At 47.6% G+C, this 17,500-nt stretch overlaps 1 protein-coding gene across 3 annotated transcripts in view; it reads left to right on the forward strand.

Annotated features, from left to right (window-relative positions):
- Positions 1-17,500, forward strand: part of kcnc3a (potassium voltage-gated channel, Shaw-related subfamily, member 3a) — a 55,805-nt gene that overhangs the window by 15,718 nt on the left and 22,587 nt on the right. For all 3 annotated transcript variants that reach the window (XM_062532171.1, XM_062532168.1, XM_062532170.1), the window contains exons 2-3: positions 12,590-13,574; positions 16,364-16,564. In XM_062532171.1, the coding sequence (XP_062388155.1) occupies positions 12,590-13,574; positions 16,364-16,564 (1,186 nt within the window). The remainder of the gene's footprint in view (positions 1-12,589; positions 13,575-16,363; positions 16,565-17,500) is intronic.

The following is a 17,500-nucleotide window of genomic DNA, read 5'->3' on the forward strand; positions in this document are numbered from 1 at the left end:
CACGCGCGGCAGCGTTCCCTAAGACGCCGCTGCGACGGGATGGGCCGTCGCCTCTCCGCTTCCTGGCCAGAGCCCGGCGCGTCATCTCACCGGAACGCCGCGGTGTTTTCTCGCGTCCCCTCGGCCAGGCACTGCGGAAGCCTCTCTCGCTCTCCCCGGGCCAATGACTGCAGAGCACTCAGCGGTCAGCCACTCGTGGCGGAGACCCCGGTGGTCAGCCAATCACCTTTGGCGAAAACGCCGTGGTCAGCCAATTGTGGTGCGGCGCAGGAGCCTCGGCCAATGACTGCGTATCTCAATGATCAGCTTACGCGGCAGGAAGATCTCCTGAGAGAGGGAGAGAGAGAGAGAGAGGATGGGGGAAAGAGAGAGAGAGGGAGAGAGAGGAGGAGAGAGATAGCCGGTTGCTCATTCATCACCTCTTTATACGTCTCCCCAGTCCACCCCAGCCTTTCTCTGAGCTCCTATCATGTGCCTATTGTTCCACCTGAACTCATCTGTATTTCCCTAAGTGAACAAACACCAGACGGAGGGGAAAAGAGAGAGAGAGAACGAAAGAGAGAGAGAGAGAGGGAGAGAGAGGGGAGTGGGGTAAAGACAGCGTGAATAGGAGCGGGAAGAGAGGGAGAGGGAGAGAATGAAAAGGTAACTGAGAGAAAGCGTGTAATCTATGGTTGTGTTTTTGTGCGGAGCACTGCTCAGGCGCATACACACACACACACACGGACTGGCACGAAGCAGGTTTTGTCTGCAGCGGGTGGCTGAGGGCTGTTTGCATTCCTGTACTGAGCCGAACGGATGAATGCTTTTTTGTACTATCGCTCTGTGACTGCATCTCTTTCTCTCTTTCTCTCTTCCTCCCTCGTTCTCTCTCATTCTCTCTCGCTCTCCTTCACGGCCCCTCCTCCCACTCTTTTCCACCTTGGGTATCCGTTGGTCCGTGTCATTATGGTGCAGTAAGGAGAGAGAGCGAGAGAGAGAGAGAGAGGGAGAGAGAGGGAGAGGACTCCAGGCAATACATTAGCGTGAAGCTACCCAGTGGCCCCCCCTCCCCATGTCCCTCTTTCTCTCTCTCTCCCTCCCTCTGCCATCCCTCTCTTTCTCTCTCTCTCTCTCTCTCTGTACCACCCCCCCACCCTCCCTGTATCTTACAAACACGCTTGCTTAGCACGTTCAATTATCAGTCCAAGAAAGCCGTTCACTTCTTAAAACCCGTCGTTTTCCCTCCACACTCGCGCCCTGCTCCAAGCCCAAGACTGCAGTCATATATATGATATATCTGAGAGGATGCTTTTAGTCGATGGATTTAATCTATTGATTTATAATTAAAATGCCCTCCTCCATGCTTTGTTTTTCATCCAAATGATTTTATTGATCTCCACGTTCTTTGTGCTGATTCAGTGGTGTGCGATCCCGCTTACGCACACGGTAAAGCCCTGCCTGCTGCTGCACTCGTGGAGAGGATGGGGGAGGAGTGTGTGTGTGTGTGTGTGTGTGTGTGTGTATGTATTGGCGAGGGGGGGGGGGGGGGGATCGGGCATGAAGGATGTTCTTTCTGCTCCTCCCATTGCTGCTGTCCTGGAGTGTGTAGGCTCAGGTCCTCAAACCAAAATAAGATTCTGAATTTGTCCCAAATGCCCCCTTTGCTGAGTGAGCCGTCTGAAGGACGCTTATCACAGAAATGATGAACTTGCAGCAGAGGCAATCTGATTGGCCAGGAGGAGAGTGTTATGTTCTCCTCAAATAGGAGTACATTTCCTTCTCAACAAACCTGGAAATTGATTCCACTGACGACGAGCTTAAGTCGGTGTTTGCATTGCAATCATATGAGGGCATGGGGAAAAGAGTGTACAGTACAACTGTACTGCACATTTATTTGTAGAGGAATATGAAGCCATATGTGAGAGTGTTTCTTAGCTGCAGATAATCAGTCCGGCACTAATTAGGCCGGATCAAAAGTGAGTCTACTAGCTGGAAATAAGAACTCGTGACCAAGGACTGCGGGCTCTAGTCTTCTCTTTAGAACCTACAAGAACCAGCAGATCTGAGGGAACGGAAGAGTTCGTCCAGAGACTGGTGTGATGAGGTTTCAGTGGGATGTACGTACAGTACGTTGTGTGCCATGACTGCGCACGCGTGTGTGTGTGTGTGTGTATGTACGGGACTGGAGGTTAGCTCTCTCTCTCTCTTTCACCTGAGTGTGACCATTTTGCGAGCCGTGCAACTTCAAATCACACAATCAAAAGTCACACACGGCTGGTTGGAACTGGCCACCCTGTTGCCACGGCAACCTCATAGGCAGACAATGTGAGAGTGTGTGTGTGTGTGTAAGTGAGTGTATGTGGGGGGGGGGGGAGAGTGAGAAGGGGTTGTGGTGGGGTGGAGGGGGGGGGCGGTGGTTGTGGGGGGGTGAGCCACGTGTTCAGACCTGACCTACTGTAATGTGGGTGACTGCAATACAAATGGTCCCATGTTATTTCCACCAGACCCCTGTTTACAGGCCGGCCATCTGCCACGGTGCTGGCCACCATTTTAGACCGCAGTAACACAAGCGCTCTCGCAGGCGTCCGGTACGCTCCACTGGAGCTTGGTGTGTCCTGTGCGACCAAGAGAGAAAGGCAGGGCATCACCTGGGCACTTAATGGAGGCGCACGTCCTATGTGGACGGGTCAGTGGACCTGAGCCCTGGCCATCCGGGCCGTTCTACACCGTGTGTCCGTTTACAAAGTTCCCGGGTTCCTGAAATGTCTTTACAGGAGGTGCACCAGTCCACAATGGCAGTTAGACAAGCTGTTTGTCCACAGGGGCATGGCGTAACTAGTTCAGGGAACCTTTGAAGCACCTCTGAAGTTATGGTGCTTTTAGACAGCCAGGGGGATTTGGGGAGTCGAGTTTTTTTTTTACAATGCTTTACTGTAACTGCTGCCTGAGAAATGACTGAGACGAGTCATGTTTTACAGTAATACGACTGGCAGGAGGTGGCCGAGCGGGATTATTGATTCATAAAAATGTACTGTACGGAAAACCGCAACACTCTCTGAGGAGTAAGAGTCGGTGTCATTAATTAATATTTTATTTAACTAATGTTAATCCTAAATATATAATTATGAGCGAAACAGATTTCCAAAGACACTGGAAATCGTAGGGGCTCAGCAAAGACTAGTAAATGGCCCTACTCACAAAATGCCTGACTAGTTAATTCAGTGGAAAAAGCAAGCACATATTTTTAGGAACAGTGTTCAGGGCTCTTTCAGTTTATTTTTTACACGTGGTTTGTCTTCATGATGCATCACGGTTTTTAGGTGTGTGTGTGTGTGTGTGTGTATGTGTGAGTTTTGTGTTGTGTATGCTTACAGCAGGTGGTGCATGGTGTGTTGTGTATCTGTGTGTGTGTGTGTGTGTGTGTGTGTGTGTGTGTGAGAGAGAGAGACAGAGAGTGAATATGGGTAGGTGGTGCAGTACATGCATTTCGGGGTGTGTGTGTGTGTGTGTGTGTGTGTGTGTGAGTGTGCAAATGGTGCAGTACTTTAGCTGTCTCAGATGGCAGGCGAAGATGTTGTCGAGACTACCTTCTTCTTTATTTCTCTCTCACCTCGTTCACCCTCTCTCTGCCCACCTTATATTTTTCTGTTCCACCTCGTCTCTCCTCCTCCTCGCCCTCATTTACTTTAAGCTCTTCACTTAGCTTTTTGATTCCTCCATCTCCCTTGCCCTACCCCCCCCCCCCCCCCCCAACCACACACTCACACACATACATACATGCACACACACACACTTCCTCTCTATCACACGTCCATGATTCTCTGTGCTTTGTTGTAGTCTTGCTGTGTGACAGTGAAGGGGGTGGAGGAGGAGGGGGGGAGAGGGACCTTACCACGTCATGTCAATGCACCTTGGCTACTGCAGTGGAAGCAAGACTGCAGTTCCACTACTCATAGATAGAGGGCACTGTGTCTCCCATCCATCTCCTTTCTAATCTCCCTTATTTGCTTCTTTTCTCTCTCGCTGCAGCCCCACCTCGGACAGCTTTCAATTTCTTATTGACTTCCTTTTATTGGGATCTCTCTCGTGTCTCTTCATAGCTTTATAACCCTTTGCTTGTTTCTCTCCGTCCGACGTTCTCTCGTTTTCCCCTTTCCCCCTCCTCTCTGGTTTATAGTGCTGCATTAGAGGCACAGAGGCAGGAAACTTTCCTCACATGCACTTAGGAGAACAACTCGGCGAACACGCACACGCACTCCCAACGAACTGTAGCAGACACAGATGCTCAAACAGCGTTCTAATGTAAAAGCACAAAACACATACACACACACACACACACACACACACACACACACACACACACATGCCTCCAAAGAGAACAGAGAGATGCAAGAAAGCCCTTAATGGTGACCCATTGCGTCCCTGTGTGTTCTGACATTTATCAGTTTACACCATTTTACAGTAATATCTCCAATGCATTCATGCAGTAAGTCAATGGTTTTGACACGTCCTGGAATACAGCGTGTTAATTGTGCAGAAATTTCTGTCTCATTTCTTTGGCTAGGTATGATATACCGACACGTCTTGTCACTTGGTACACCTGCGGGTTTGGCGCGTTACAAAGCGCCTAATATGGTCGGGAAAAGTCATGGCTCAAAGAGGCTCCTTCATACTGTGCAGTATGGAGGAGCTAGAGGTTATGATGGGCGCAGGGTAATTGTGTTGGAGCTCTTGTTCATCTACTGCCTGCCCCATCCCCTCTCCTTTACTGACACAGTTAGGTCACTTCTACATGATGAGTCCTGAAATGTCCAGGCAGTCCCTAGGCCTCCTATGCTAATTGATGCTAATTGTCTGTTTTGATCACCAGTCTAGATCTCTCTCTTCCTCTCCGTCTTTTTTTCCAAGTAAGTCTCTTCTTTGCCTCGTTTGCTACTCCTTCCGATTGGGCTGTACTCGCTCAGCTTCTCTCTCTCTCTCTCTCTCTCTCTCTCTCTCTCTTACTCTCTCTCTCTCTCTTTCTTTTTCTTCCTCTCCTTCTTTCTCTTCGAAGTGACCCATTTCCTTACACCCTGTCAAATTAATTAGGTAGGGGAAATATTAGGTAGGGGATGTAGGTGCACTGATATATGGGTCTGGGTTTGTGTGTTAGCATCAAACTGTTCTCCTTGTGCTTACACCACCTGGAAATAATTCCATTTTTAGGCAGTTTAGTCAATGATCTTGGAAGAGAGTCAACTTTCTCCCGAGTAGAAAGGCAGTTTTGGGCTAAAGGCTGTCTTGAATGTCAGAACTGCGGAAATTTTTTTTACGACCAAGTGGACTCTCTTTTTTTAGAGCATGCCAGGGGTAGAGTGATTTTTTTTTTTTTTTTAGAAGAATTAGGGTGATAATCCTAAAAAAAATTATGCCACGGGAGAGAAAATAACAGAGGGAGGAAAAACACCAGGACAGGGGCGGCAAAACACACGCCGAGTCACAGAGGACAGAGGGAGACGGTGGGACAGCACAAAGACACGGCACAGGGATGGAGAGAGGGTCACGGGACGGGACTTCACAGGCACGAGGATGAGGGAGATTTTATGAATAGATAAACAGTACGGGGCTCGGGCTTGGGGTATATAACATGGAGGATACCGCACTAGTGGAAAGTAGGTCACTTTAAGTCAAGAGAGAAAATAGGAAGACAGATTGAAGCAAGTGAGAGGCAACATTAATAGTTAGAGACAGAAAGAGTTCCGCTGTATTGTAGGATGGGTATTAAGGCATACCGTTTTTCACAGTGCTGTTAGAAAAGACAATACACAGGAATATGATATATGAATCGTGAAAAATCAATAAGCTATATTGTACATACCATGAGCCTGGGTTGTGTTTGTTGCAGCACAATGTGCTATTACACCGGTGTGTGTGTGTGTGTGTGTGTGTGTAGTCCAGTGTGCTGGGAGGCTGTGCACTGTATTGGATGGCAAGCTACCCACAGTGCGGCAAGAGCAGTGTTTCCTGCCGTGCTTCATTCACATATAGTGTGCATGGTTAAGACAAATGACAGCACTAATGATGAGGAGGCGGCACACGGCGTACAGGTGCTGCAACAGGACAAACACAAACAGACTAATACCTGTTTAGTTTCGAGATAGAAGGCTGATGACGGGTCGTTTGCCGACACGAACCGACGCGTCGATACTAATAAAACGTGGTGACAGTGAGATGACGTTAGTCAACTCTGCCATTGACAGAGGGCCCCCGTGAAGGACTCTGCGGAGAGCAGCGTCGGACCGGACGGGATGTGGCTCTTTACCTTTCGGGGAAAGACATCTCTCATGAGTGGGCAGCTGTGGTCAGAAGTACACACTTCTAGTTTGTAATGGCCCTGCATTAGTTTGAAGTGCAAGGCAAAGCATAAAGGCAAGCCTAAATCAATAGACTGACAAATTGAATCTGTGTGAGTGGGCTGTTTAATTTTGCAGCAGCCCCGTCCAGACGTTTAGTAAGGAGAAGGTCGCATTTGGGGTGATCAGCACAAAAAACCCTCTCCAAGAGGATCTGGAAAATGACCAGCCAGTCAGATGAATCATCCCTTCACCTGCGTGACACAGAGAAGGATCCTCGTTCAGTGCGCAGCTGAAAAGCCTGACAGGCCACAGCGCTGGACGACGAATGCGTCCAGTGGTTTTAAAAAAAAAAAAAAATGGCCATGGTGGCGATTTTTTTTCACCGGGGTGCTTCAATTACACTCATTCTGCCGCACATAGACCCATTCATGGATAATTTTTACGATTTTCTAACCCCTCTGACCACACAGTGTAATACTACCTGACAGACAGCCCTCACAATGACCCTACGAAACAGAGTGCTGACCATTCTTCCATCTCTGGTTTATTTACTATCATTTAAGGCTTGCATCAGCTACAGTACACTCTGCCTCTCCTCTCAAGCCCCATTTCCAGGGGGTTTCTTCTTTCTCTATTCTGCCAATATGAATGTAGCCCAAAGGTCTACACATAGTATTGCTGTTGGTATGGCGCTATATACAGTAAATGGCACATTTACAGGCATCATGTCCATCCTATCAAAGAAAGCAATAGCAATGATGGAGACATGTCTCCTTCTGGACGCCATGAATGACGGGATCAGTCAGCAGCGCAGATAAACGGATATGTATGTTAAATGCCGTTAGCAAAAATATGCTAAACACCTTAGTTATGTGACCAGGAAATGTAGACCTTCGATTATGTGACTGTGTCACGAACTGAAGAGAGAGTGGGTTGGGAAGAGTGGGTTACACACAGTGAGAGAGAGGAAACGACAAAGAGAGAGAGAGAGAGAGAGAGAGAGAGAGAGAGAGAGAAAGAAAGAAAGTGAGAGAGAGCATTGAGATAGAGATAGAGAGAGAGAGAGAGAGAGCAGTGAGAGGGCAGCTGAGCTAACAAGGATCTACTGACGCAATAACTGTACCGGCGTGTGACAGCCAGGTTCGTTTGGGTTATTCTGTCATATCAAGTTTCCGGTTTGAGCCCGTCTCCATGTACCCTATACTCAACATCACTGCTCAAACACCCCCCCCCCCCCCCCCCCCCCCCACACACACACACACAGACACACACCACTTATCTTACCTGTAAGAAAAGGCAAAAATAACACCAATAGTCTGTTTGTGGCCTGGGCCACTATTAAACACACAGCGTGTAGTATTTCAGATCTTTGTAATGGGGCTGTTGGCGAGTATGAGCTGACCCAGGGTAATGAGACTGCACTGGGAGTGATGGATGAGGCGAGGCTGGGGAGCGAGGGGGTGCGGCGGAGCACTGGGAGTTATAGTGGAGGGGGTGAGAGGTGAGGTGCAGAGGGAATGAGGCCTGACCACTGGGGCGAGGGTGTCAGGTGTGAGGGGTCAGGGGTGAGTCTGCTGCTGCTGCTGCTGCTGCTGCTGCTGCTGCGGCTGGTGGGTGGGGGTGTGAGTAGGAGAGGAGAGGAGGGGAGGGGAAAAGGGAGAGTGCCGGCCCAGTGCCTCATGTCTGAGGATGGGCGTCTCTGTCAACGTCACTGTTTACCTTGTAAATATTTCAGAGCATCCCACTGTTGTCTGTGTTTCAGCAGAACTCGGGGAGCCATGTTGTGTAAGGACCTGTGTTAAAAAACCACAGCGACACCAGTGCACACAAGTACACAGACACACTGCTGTCTCTCTCTCTCTCTCTCACACACACACACACACACACACACACACACACACCCAGCATTGAATGGCTATTAATTTACAGTGGTGTGGTGTTACTTTAAAGAACAATGAAATGCTTTATACTTAACAACCTGACTCAAGTAATACATTCCTTTACTTGGGATCTTTGGGAGCCATGTTGTGTAAGGAATGGGATCTGTGTTAAAAAAATCTCAGTTACACCAATGCAAGAATTCATTCATCAACACACACACACACACACACACACACACACACATACAGTACACATACACAGAGAGCATTAAGTTTGCTATTAATTAACAATGATGGTACTTTAAAGAACAATGAAACATCACTTTATACTTAACAACCTGGCTGATGTTATAACAGCGAGGTCAAGTAATACTTTGCTCTCAGAAACTGTACCAGCACATTATGAATTGATGTCCACTTATGACAATACATTTATTGCCTATTGTTCTGTTTGGACCTATTGTTGATGTTTCAAAACTGACCTGAATTGACGGTGGCTGGTTGTGTAGGGTGTTAGAACTGCTGAGTGGTGACTCTGCCATGGTTGGCTCAGTGTTGCGGCATTCCACACAGTAAACAGGAACCTAAAAACGCAATGGCTCCAGCCCTATTCTCTCTATTCAATCTACTGCCTGTTTCCTGTCCCTATGATGTTACGCTTGGGCTTCAGCCTAACGTTGGGATAATAGGTTGCAAAAACATACAGATCATTATAGTCTTCCCTATTTGATTTAGCCTACTTTGCTTTATCGTTTCATGAGAGTAACGGAAATGTATCGCAATAAATTTGAATCGATCTATTTAGTTGAATCTTATTTTATAGTGCAGGTAGGAGAATGGTTATCCAGATGTGTGACCCCAGAGTCAAACATATGACCTTGGTGTGTTATCAGCACCGTGCTTTCTCAATTGTGTTAACAGTATATCACTAAATCTAGATTAAATGATCATATTATAAGGTATGCTAACCTTTAAGATTTTGGAATTTTTAATTTGATTAACAATTATACAATATAACGTTACATTTCCAGTTCCTGACATTGTCTTCGTCGCACACACAATCACACTCGTACGGTACACCTCCATTGAAGAGAAATTGTGGAGCGCCACTACGAGGGTGCTGGCCTATGGCATGGGCTGAGATCAGGCAGGTCAGTCTCCCGTCTCACTGACTCAACAACAGGAACCTCATCTGTTTCTAGGACACTGGGAGATGAAATGGGTTTGTTAAATTAGCTCCTGCTAATCGGCTCGGGGAATTTGTCAAGTCTCCCAGGATGCCCCTCATCCCTTCATTAGGCTGCTCCTAAAACACCACGGGAGGACTGACCTGACTGCGGTTATTTGGGAAACGTCCTCAAAAACATATCTCCCATTGTGATCCATCCGGCGTGCGGGAAAAAATCGGCACGTTTTTTAAAAAAAACAGTGTGTGGCCACCGCAGGCACGCCGCCGGTGCCGTTTAATGGTATGTGGCTGCGGGATTAATCTGGTGGTACAATCTGATCGGGCGTTTTCAAGACATTAATGGCTTCGTACCAGCTTTCTTAAAGTAGCCCACCATTCAGGGCTCCCCGGCTGCGCAGCCTTGCAGAGATATAGGCAGGCTTAGAGAGAGAGGGGGGGAGAGAGAGAGAGAGAGAGAGAGAGAGAGAGAGAGAGAGAGAGAGGGAAGGAAGGCAAGCAAATGGAGGAGGGAGATGGCAGCAGAATTATAAAGGTACAGAAATAGAAATTTGTGTACAGGAATCTTTGTGGTGAGCAGAGGGAGGGAGAGCATTAGCCCTCTACACGGGCGCACGCAAACATACACATGCACACATTCTTACACACACATGCCAACCTGCACGCAAACACTCTCACAGGCACACACACACACTCTCTCTCTCTCTCTCTCTCTCTCTCTCTCTCTCTCTCTCTCTCTCTCTCTCTCTCTCACACACACCACAAGCATCTTCATGCATTCCTAAATGTATGGTAATGATGTGTTATATAAAACATAGATTAATTATGTGTGTTGAGTAGTGTGTATGTGTGTGTGTTGGGGGGGTGGGGGGGTGGTGGCAGTTGTCTGTTGTCACAAAAGAACAGATGATATTGATCCTGGCTGATAGGGAGAAGTGGCTGGGCTTTAGACGGGCCACACACACACACACACACACACACACACACCTCACTGCTCGATCAATGGACATTTATCTGTATGAGAAAGAACATGACAACTCTGTTTTCATAATGGTGGCCGTGGTTCTGCACCATGCTATAACTCAACATCCCTCTCAATCCCGTTCCCTCGGCTTACCTCTCTCTCTCTCTCTCTCTTTTTCATCTTTCTTTCCCGTCTTTATGCAGCTACCCCATTTCTGTCGCCCCTCCTCCCTCCCTCTCTGCTCTTCCTCGGTCTCTGTGCAGTGTCGGTGAGATTGCAGCACTGAGGAGGTTACCTCCCTCCCCCTCTCGCTCTCACTCTCGCTCTCGCTCTCCCTCTCCCTCTCCCTCCCTTTCAAACACACACTTGCTTTCAGCTGCTCTTTTGTTGTGTTTGCTGCCCCCTGTCTTCCGTCTGGTGCAAGGGCGAGAAGCGAAACCCCTGCAATGGCCCAAACGGAGACACAATAGTACCAGCTCATTCCCAAACCGGCAGCACAGACCGTCCATCTCACAGAGCACAGCACTGGGTATTATACACGCAACCAGGCTTTCCTGTGTCTTTATGTAGACTAGGCCTGTTTCCCCGCTGCTCGTCACGTCTTTCAAGATTAGGACAGACATTTTCTCATCACGTCTTTCTGAAGCTTTGAAATGTAATTGCCCTGATGGCAGCTGTCTCTCAATAGGACTCTGGCCTGATCTGGTCCATGACGAGCCCAATCTTCAGGGCAAGATCTGTCTCGGTCATCAGTTACCCAGGTCTGCAGAATGCAACTGCAGCAAAAGAACACTCTTCGGTCTCTCTTTGTCTATAATGTCAGTATAAAACATTAAAAAAAAATCTACTTTCAAAGCATGAACATTTTACTCGACGACATGTTAGAAATGCTACAGTGCACAGTGTGTTCATCATTATTAAGTTGATCACCAGCTCGAACTACAATATCCCAATATTACACTGTTGCAGTGTTTCACTGAAGAAACCTGAAATATAAAGCCTATGTATGCGTCTATGCATTTTGGAAAGGCCTATATTTAGTTTGTCATTTCATCTTCTTTTGTGTGTGAGTGAGCTTTTCTGTCATGTCCTATGCGTGAAAAAAAAAATTAACCCGCATATTGCGAAATGAGTCAAACAGATGCAGTGTATCAAGGAAAGCACCAAAACCAAAATCATGCACCATAAAAGAACAGAAGATGAAAGAAATAGCTATGGAAAAATTAAACACATTACACGAAGACATATTGTGACAAAACAACAACAACAAAAAAATCTGCCCGGTGATGTCTTTGACCTTTGCTTTTATAATTTTCTGTTATATATTTAAGACAAACTTAAAATAGATTTAAAACTTTAAAAGTGGTCACCGGGAGGGTGGAACAAGAGAGAAATGCCAAATATGCTCTATTAATTATTTAAAAAAAATATTTAGGAAGTGTTTTTTCCTTCCCCTGTTTGCTGTTTACATTTTGCATTAGGACAAGTATATTTAAATGAACATTCTGTTATCTTTTATATGGATTATTTGAAATGTAATAGGTGGGAGACAAAATGTCCTCACATTTTGAAACGAATCATACAAGGTTACTGCACTGAGAACAACTTGAGAAGGTTCACTACGTGCTGTGGTGTCTACCATTCCCTTGTGCACCTTCTCCTGCCTTCTATTTGAAGCTTTTCAAGTTTAAACACATTTCCAAGAAGTAAAACAGAGAAGTAAAACAGCTCTGATGCCCTAAATACTTAAAAGTAAAAAGAAATAGTAAAAAGTAAAAGTAGAAAGCGCAAAGCGATACAGCGATTGTTATTCAAAAGATGATACAATGGACTATACTGTACAAATAACCAGACAAGGCAAAGTCAGTCAGTTGTAGACTTAGCTGAGCTGACCTTGGCAAGTAGCAGCGATTGCGTTGCTTAATTGTGTGTTAGATAGATAGATAGATAGACTTACTTTATTGATCCCCAAGGGGAAATTCAAGTGTTTGTGTTAGTTAAAAGGTATCTTAGAAACAGAGGTTAAATGAAGGTTAAACTGTTTGAATAAGATGTTTTGTAGCCTTTCAAGAGGTAATGTACCTTACTAATGTTACTATTTGAATATGTTAGTGTGCCTTGGTCGGCTGCTCCTTCACAGCTACCTCTACCTGTGTGATTGTGTGTGTGCTAATTCACATTTCTGTGTATTTGTATGTATTATCTGTCTGCTCTTTGTCTCTCTCTCTTTGTCCTCCTGCAGTATGTGGCGTTTCTCTCCCTCTTATTCATCCTCATCTCAATCTCTACATTCTGCCTGGAGACGCATGAGGCCTTCAACACCATCTACAACAAGACGGAGAACGTCACCGTGGGTAATGTCACGAAAGAGGAGATCGTGTGGGAGGTGGAGACGGACCTCTGGCTCACGTACGTGGAGGGCGTCTGCGTCATCTGGTTCACCATCGAGGTGATGGCCCGCGTCATCTTCTGCCCCGACAAGGCCGAGTTCTTCCGGAGCTCGCTCAACATCATTGACTTCGTGGCCATCATGCCCTTCTACCTGGAGGTGGCGCTGAGCGGCCTCTCCTCCAAGGCGGCCAAGGACGTGCTGGGCTTCCTGCGCGTGGTGCGCTTCGTGCGAATCCTCCGTATCTTCAAGCTGACGCGCCACTTCGTGGGCCTGCGGGTGCTCGGCCACACGCTGCGCGCCAGCACCAACGAGTTCCTCCTGCTCATCATCTTCCTCGCGCTGGGCGTCCTCATCTTCGCCACCATGATCTACTACGCCGAGCGCATCGGCGCCGACCCCGCCGACCCCACGGCCAGCGCCCACACCACCTTCAAGAACATCCCCATCGGCTTCTGGTGGGCCGTGGTCACCATGACCACGCTGGGCTACGGGGACATGTACCCGGAGACGTGGTCCGGCATGCTGGTGGGCGCGCTGTGTGCCCTGGCGGGCGTGTTGACCATCGCCATGCCCGTGCCCGTCATCGTCAACAACTTTGGCATGTACTACTCGTTGGCCATGGCCAAGCAGAAGCTGCCCAAGAAGAAAAACAAACACATCCCTCGCGCCCCGCAGCCGGGCTCGCCCAACTACTGCAAGCCAGACGCCCTCGCCATGGCGACCGCCTCACCGCACAGGCTCATGGGAAACGTGCTGGGCAACATTGGGGTGTCCGGCAGCATGGGCGGAGACTGCCCTCTGGCCCAGGAGGAGATCATAGAAATCAACCGAGCAGGTGTGTGTGTGTGTGTGTGTGTGTGTGTGTGTGTGTGTGTGTGTGTGTTCGTGTGAGAGAGCAGAGCGCCTGAGAATGTGTGGGGGACATAGCCAGTTTATGAACGTAATATGAAATCTAATTAGTAACTGTATTGCTTTAGCTCGCCCATTGTATCCAGTGGATTCCACACGACTCTGTTTGCACCCTCTTACTCACTGCAACATCTCTTACTTACAGTTTGCAGCTCACCTGTTTCAAGAGGACAATGTCTAGTCAGTGTAACCACATGATTTCATGCTATTCTATGGAATCACTGCTACCCAGGGCACATCTTTGGAGAATTTTCTTGGAAATAGCTTTTCCATTGAAGTTGGCGGCCTGCATTGGCAACAAGAACCTCGTTGACCGCATTTGACTATTCAGGCGAATCAGTTACATATATTTGGCCTTCGCAGTCATGTCAAAAATATCAGTGCCCCCAAAACGTCATATTTTTCATAAACCCTGGGCAGCGTGAGCGATTTCGCTCGTCGGCAATTATCCCGTCGCTCATCTCCGCGGCTCGGCCGCTGATTGGCGCGATGCCAGAGCGGGTCCAGTGCCTGGCCACACGCAGATTAGGATTAGCAGTGTGTCCTGGTGAGATTGGCTTGTCAGAACAGCATCCCACATGTCAAGCTCACAGCTCCAGGGAGAAGGCAAGGGGATTAGAACGCAAAGGGCTTCCTGCGAGGCCCTCCATCCACAGCCCTTTGATAGCATTAACTAAATTAGCCACCCTATTCTGCTCCTCTCTCCATCTAACCAATCCCAGTAATGAAGTCTCGGAGTCAAACGAGAGAGTGCCACTTTGATGCCAAGGCCACTTATGTGTGTTGGAACACTGGGCCACTTCTACTGTACTGTAGGTACTGTAGATCTACTGGGGGTTTCACAGAGAGCACTTTACACGTGCAAACATACACATACTCGTACAGATAGAAACACAGTGCTATTTGTGACACAGGCTATTATGATTAGTTTTGGAGAGTAATATGTCGTCTCCTACTTACAAATCAAACAGACTAAGGCCATCTGAAATTGTGGTACAGCCTTTATGTAAATATTCTGTCGAACAAGAGAAACTCTCCATTTCACAAGTGTGAGAGAAGTTCTATTAATCTCAAAAGCCCTCGCATTCTTTGGTAAAGAACATGAGCAGGTGTATGATCTGAGCTGAATTATCAGCAAGACTTTGAGATGTTTCTACTCTTCCAGGACACTCTAACTGGATAGTTTTAAGTTTGCTTATTAAAGATGCATGATTGTTCACTTTCAGGAGAAAATGGGTGTTTCTGCTCTTCAGGACACTTTGTCCACTGAATGAGTTGTGCTTGACAATCATGTATGAATAAAATATGCATAATCTGTCAGCTCCAAAAGAACTTTAAGGTCTGTCTCACATAAAGGTGACATTTTAGTTTATTTTGAGGAGATATTTACACTTAAATCTCTGCTTGAATGTCATGTTAGAGACACGTGTCAAATCCCAACAGCGCCTGACACTTACCAACCTTCCTTACAGTAGCAACCTTTCGGCTTCCGAATGTGAAACAGACATTAAAGAGGAGTTCAAGTGTGAATGAAAATTCAACTGAAATTCAGAGGCACTCTCTGATGTGTATCTATGCATTTGTTCTCATCCTTTGTCTTCCCTCATTTCCTCCCCCCCCCTCTCTCTATTTCAACTGTCAACACTACAAACTCACACAAACTCAGGGGATAAACTATGCACTCAACTTACGATGCTGTGTAAGAGAGTATTGGTTTTAGTCCTCTCTCTCCCTCTCTCTTCCCCCCTCTCTCTCTCCGTCTGCCTGTTTGTGTATTTGGAGTGCTGTGCCTGAGGTTCTTCTGTAAATTGTACAGCATCTCACGTCAACTCATGTCATATTTGATTTGACAGCTGTGTCAAAAGCTGTGAGCACTAGCTGCCCCGCAGCACCTGTGCATATATATGTGTGTTTGTATGTATGTATGTGTGTGTGTGTGTGTGTGTGTGTGTGTGTGTGTGTGTGTGTGTGTGTGTGTGTGTGTGTGCGTGCGTGCGTGCGTGCGTGTGTGTGTGTGTGTGTCTGTCTGTCTGTCTTTCTGTGAATTTTTGTGTGTGTATTTGTGCATGCAACGTACAATATAATGGTGATAGTCACACCATCACGTGCCCTTGTCTGTCAGAGTACTAATATTCGTCCTCTCCTTCGCTCCACCCCCTAACCTCACATTCTTGATCAATTGCTCCCCGGTTCCTTCATTCAATTCTTCTCCATCTCCTCACTTATCGCTTCCACTCAAACCCCTGTTCTCCACTCCACCCTGTCTCATGTTATTGCCTGAGCCTTTTTTGTCTTCACCAACATCTCTCTTGTCCCTCTCTCTCCAATTTTCATTCTTTTTCTCTTCCTCCCTCCATCTATCCTATCTTCCATTCTCTTCTATCGTTTTCCTTGATTGACATCTCTCTGTCTCTACCATCTCTCTGTTCACCCCATCTCTTCCTGCTCTCCTCCCATTCTTCACCCATATCTGTCTCTCCGTAACACTTCCTGTTTTGTCATCTTCTCTGCGTTTCCCTCTGTCTCACTACACTTTTTTCTTCCCTCTCTCCGTCCCGTGCGTCTCTCTTGTTCACATTCTGTCCCTCTCCACTTCCCTTCCTTCTTCTTACTTCTCTCCACCCTCTCTCTCTCCCTCTCTCTCTCTCTCTCTATCTATCTCTCTCTCTGACCTTCCCCTCTCTCTCCCTCCCTCCTTCCCTGTGCCTTTCTCAGACTCCAAGCAGAATGGCGATGCTGCGAGCGCAGCCCTGGCCAATGAGGACTGCCCCACCATAGACCAGGTGCTGGGCCCGGATGACCGCAGTCCGGCCACAGGGGGGCTTGGCACGGGCCGCGAGCGCTACCCCCATGACCGCGCCTGCTTCCTGCTCAGCACTGGGGAGTTCCGCACCACAGACAGCAATGTCAGGAAAGGTACGCGCCACTGGGCTCAGTGATACAAACACACACACACACACACACACACACACACACACACACACACACACACACACACACACACTGACAAGGATGTACACATTTTTGCATGGACACACACATATTCGCTTACAGTTGCACGACATTTATATATAGCTTTGAGTATGTTTAGGTCTTCTAATAAATATTCTTTCTAAAGTCTACTCTCTCAAACTCTCACATTCAATACAATGAAGGCACTCTCTGTACAGTTGACATTATTCTGGACAGTAGACAGTATTCTGATAGTGACTGTTCTACAGAAAGACACACATGTACCCACACGCACACGCACGCACGCACACACACACACACACACACACACACACACACACACACACTCTGACTACATGACACAAGGGGACATATATTTAGTAGAGGAACCACACCTCCCTGCATTCTCCCCCAGCCATTCCTCTCATCGCTCCACCACATCAGTCATCTTGATTGACAACCAGTCGCTGCTGCCAGGCCACTCCCACTGCTGCTCTGGGTTGGGTTTCTGGGAAGGGACGGTGTGCTCTGGAGAGAAAGAGAGAGAGAGAGAGAGAGAGAGAGAGAGAGAGAGAGAGAAAGAGAGAGCTCCGGGACAGCAGTGGCAGTGGCAGGCAAAGGCAGAGGCAGCGATTCTGCTGCAATACTGGCTCACTGGCTCAGGATCCTCTGCAGCAGTCTGCCTGCCTGCCTGTCTGCTCTGAGGAGTTACCCTCTGCTGGCTTCACTGCAGCAGTCCATGTTTTTCTCTCAGCTCTGCTCATGCATGCACACACACACACACACACACACACACACACACACACACACACACACACACACACACACACACACACACACAGTAGTCTTGCATGGTAAATACAAAGATACATACATGCATACATACATGTTATACACACA

The sequence above is a fragment of the Sardina pilchardus genome, chromosome 3 (genome assembly GCF_963854185.1).
Source record: "Sardina pilchardus chromosome 3, fSarPil1.1, whole genome shotgun sequence".
Taxonomy (NCBI): domain Eukaryota; kingdom Metazoa; phylum Chordata; class Actinopteri; order Clupeiformes; family Clupeidae; genus Sardina; species Sardina pilchardus.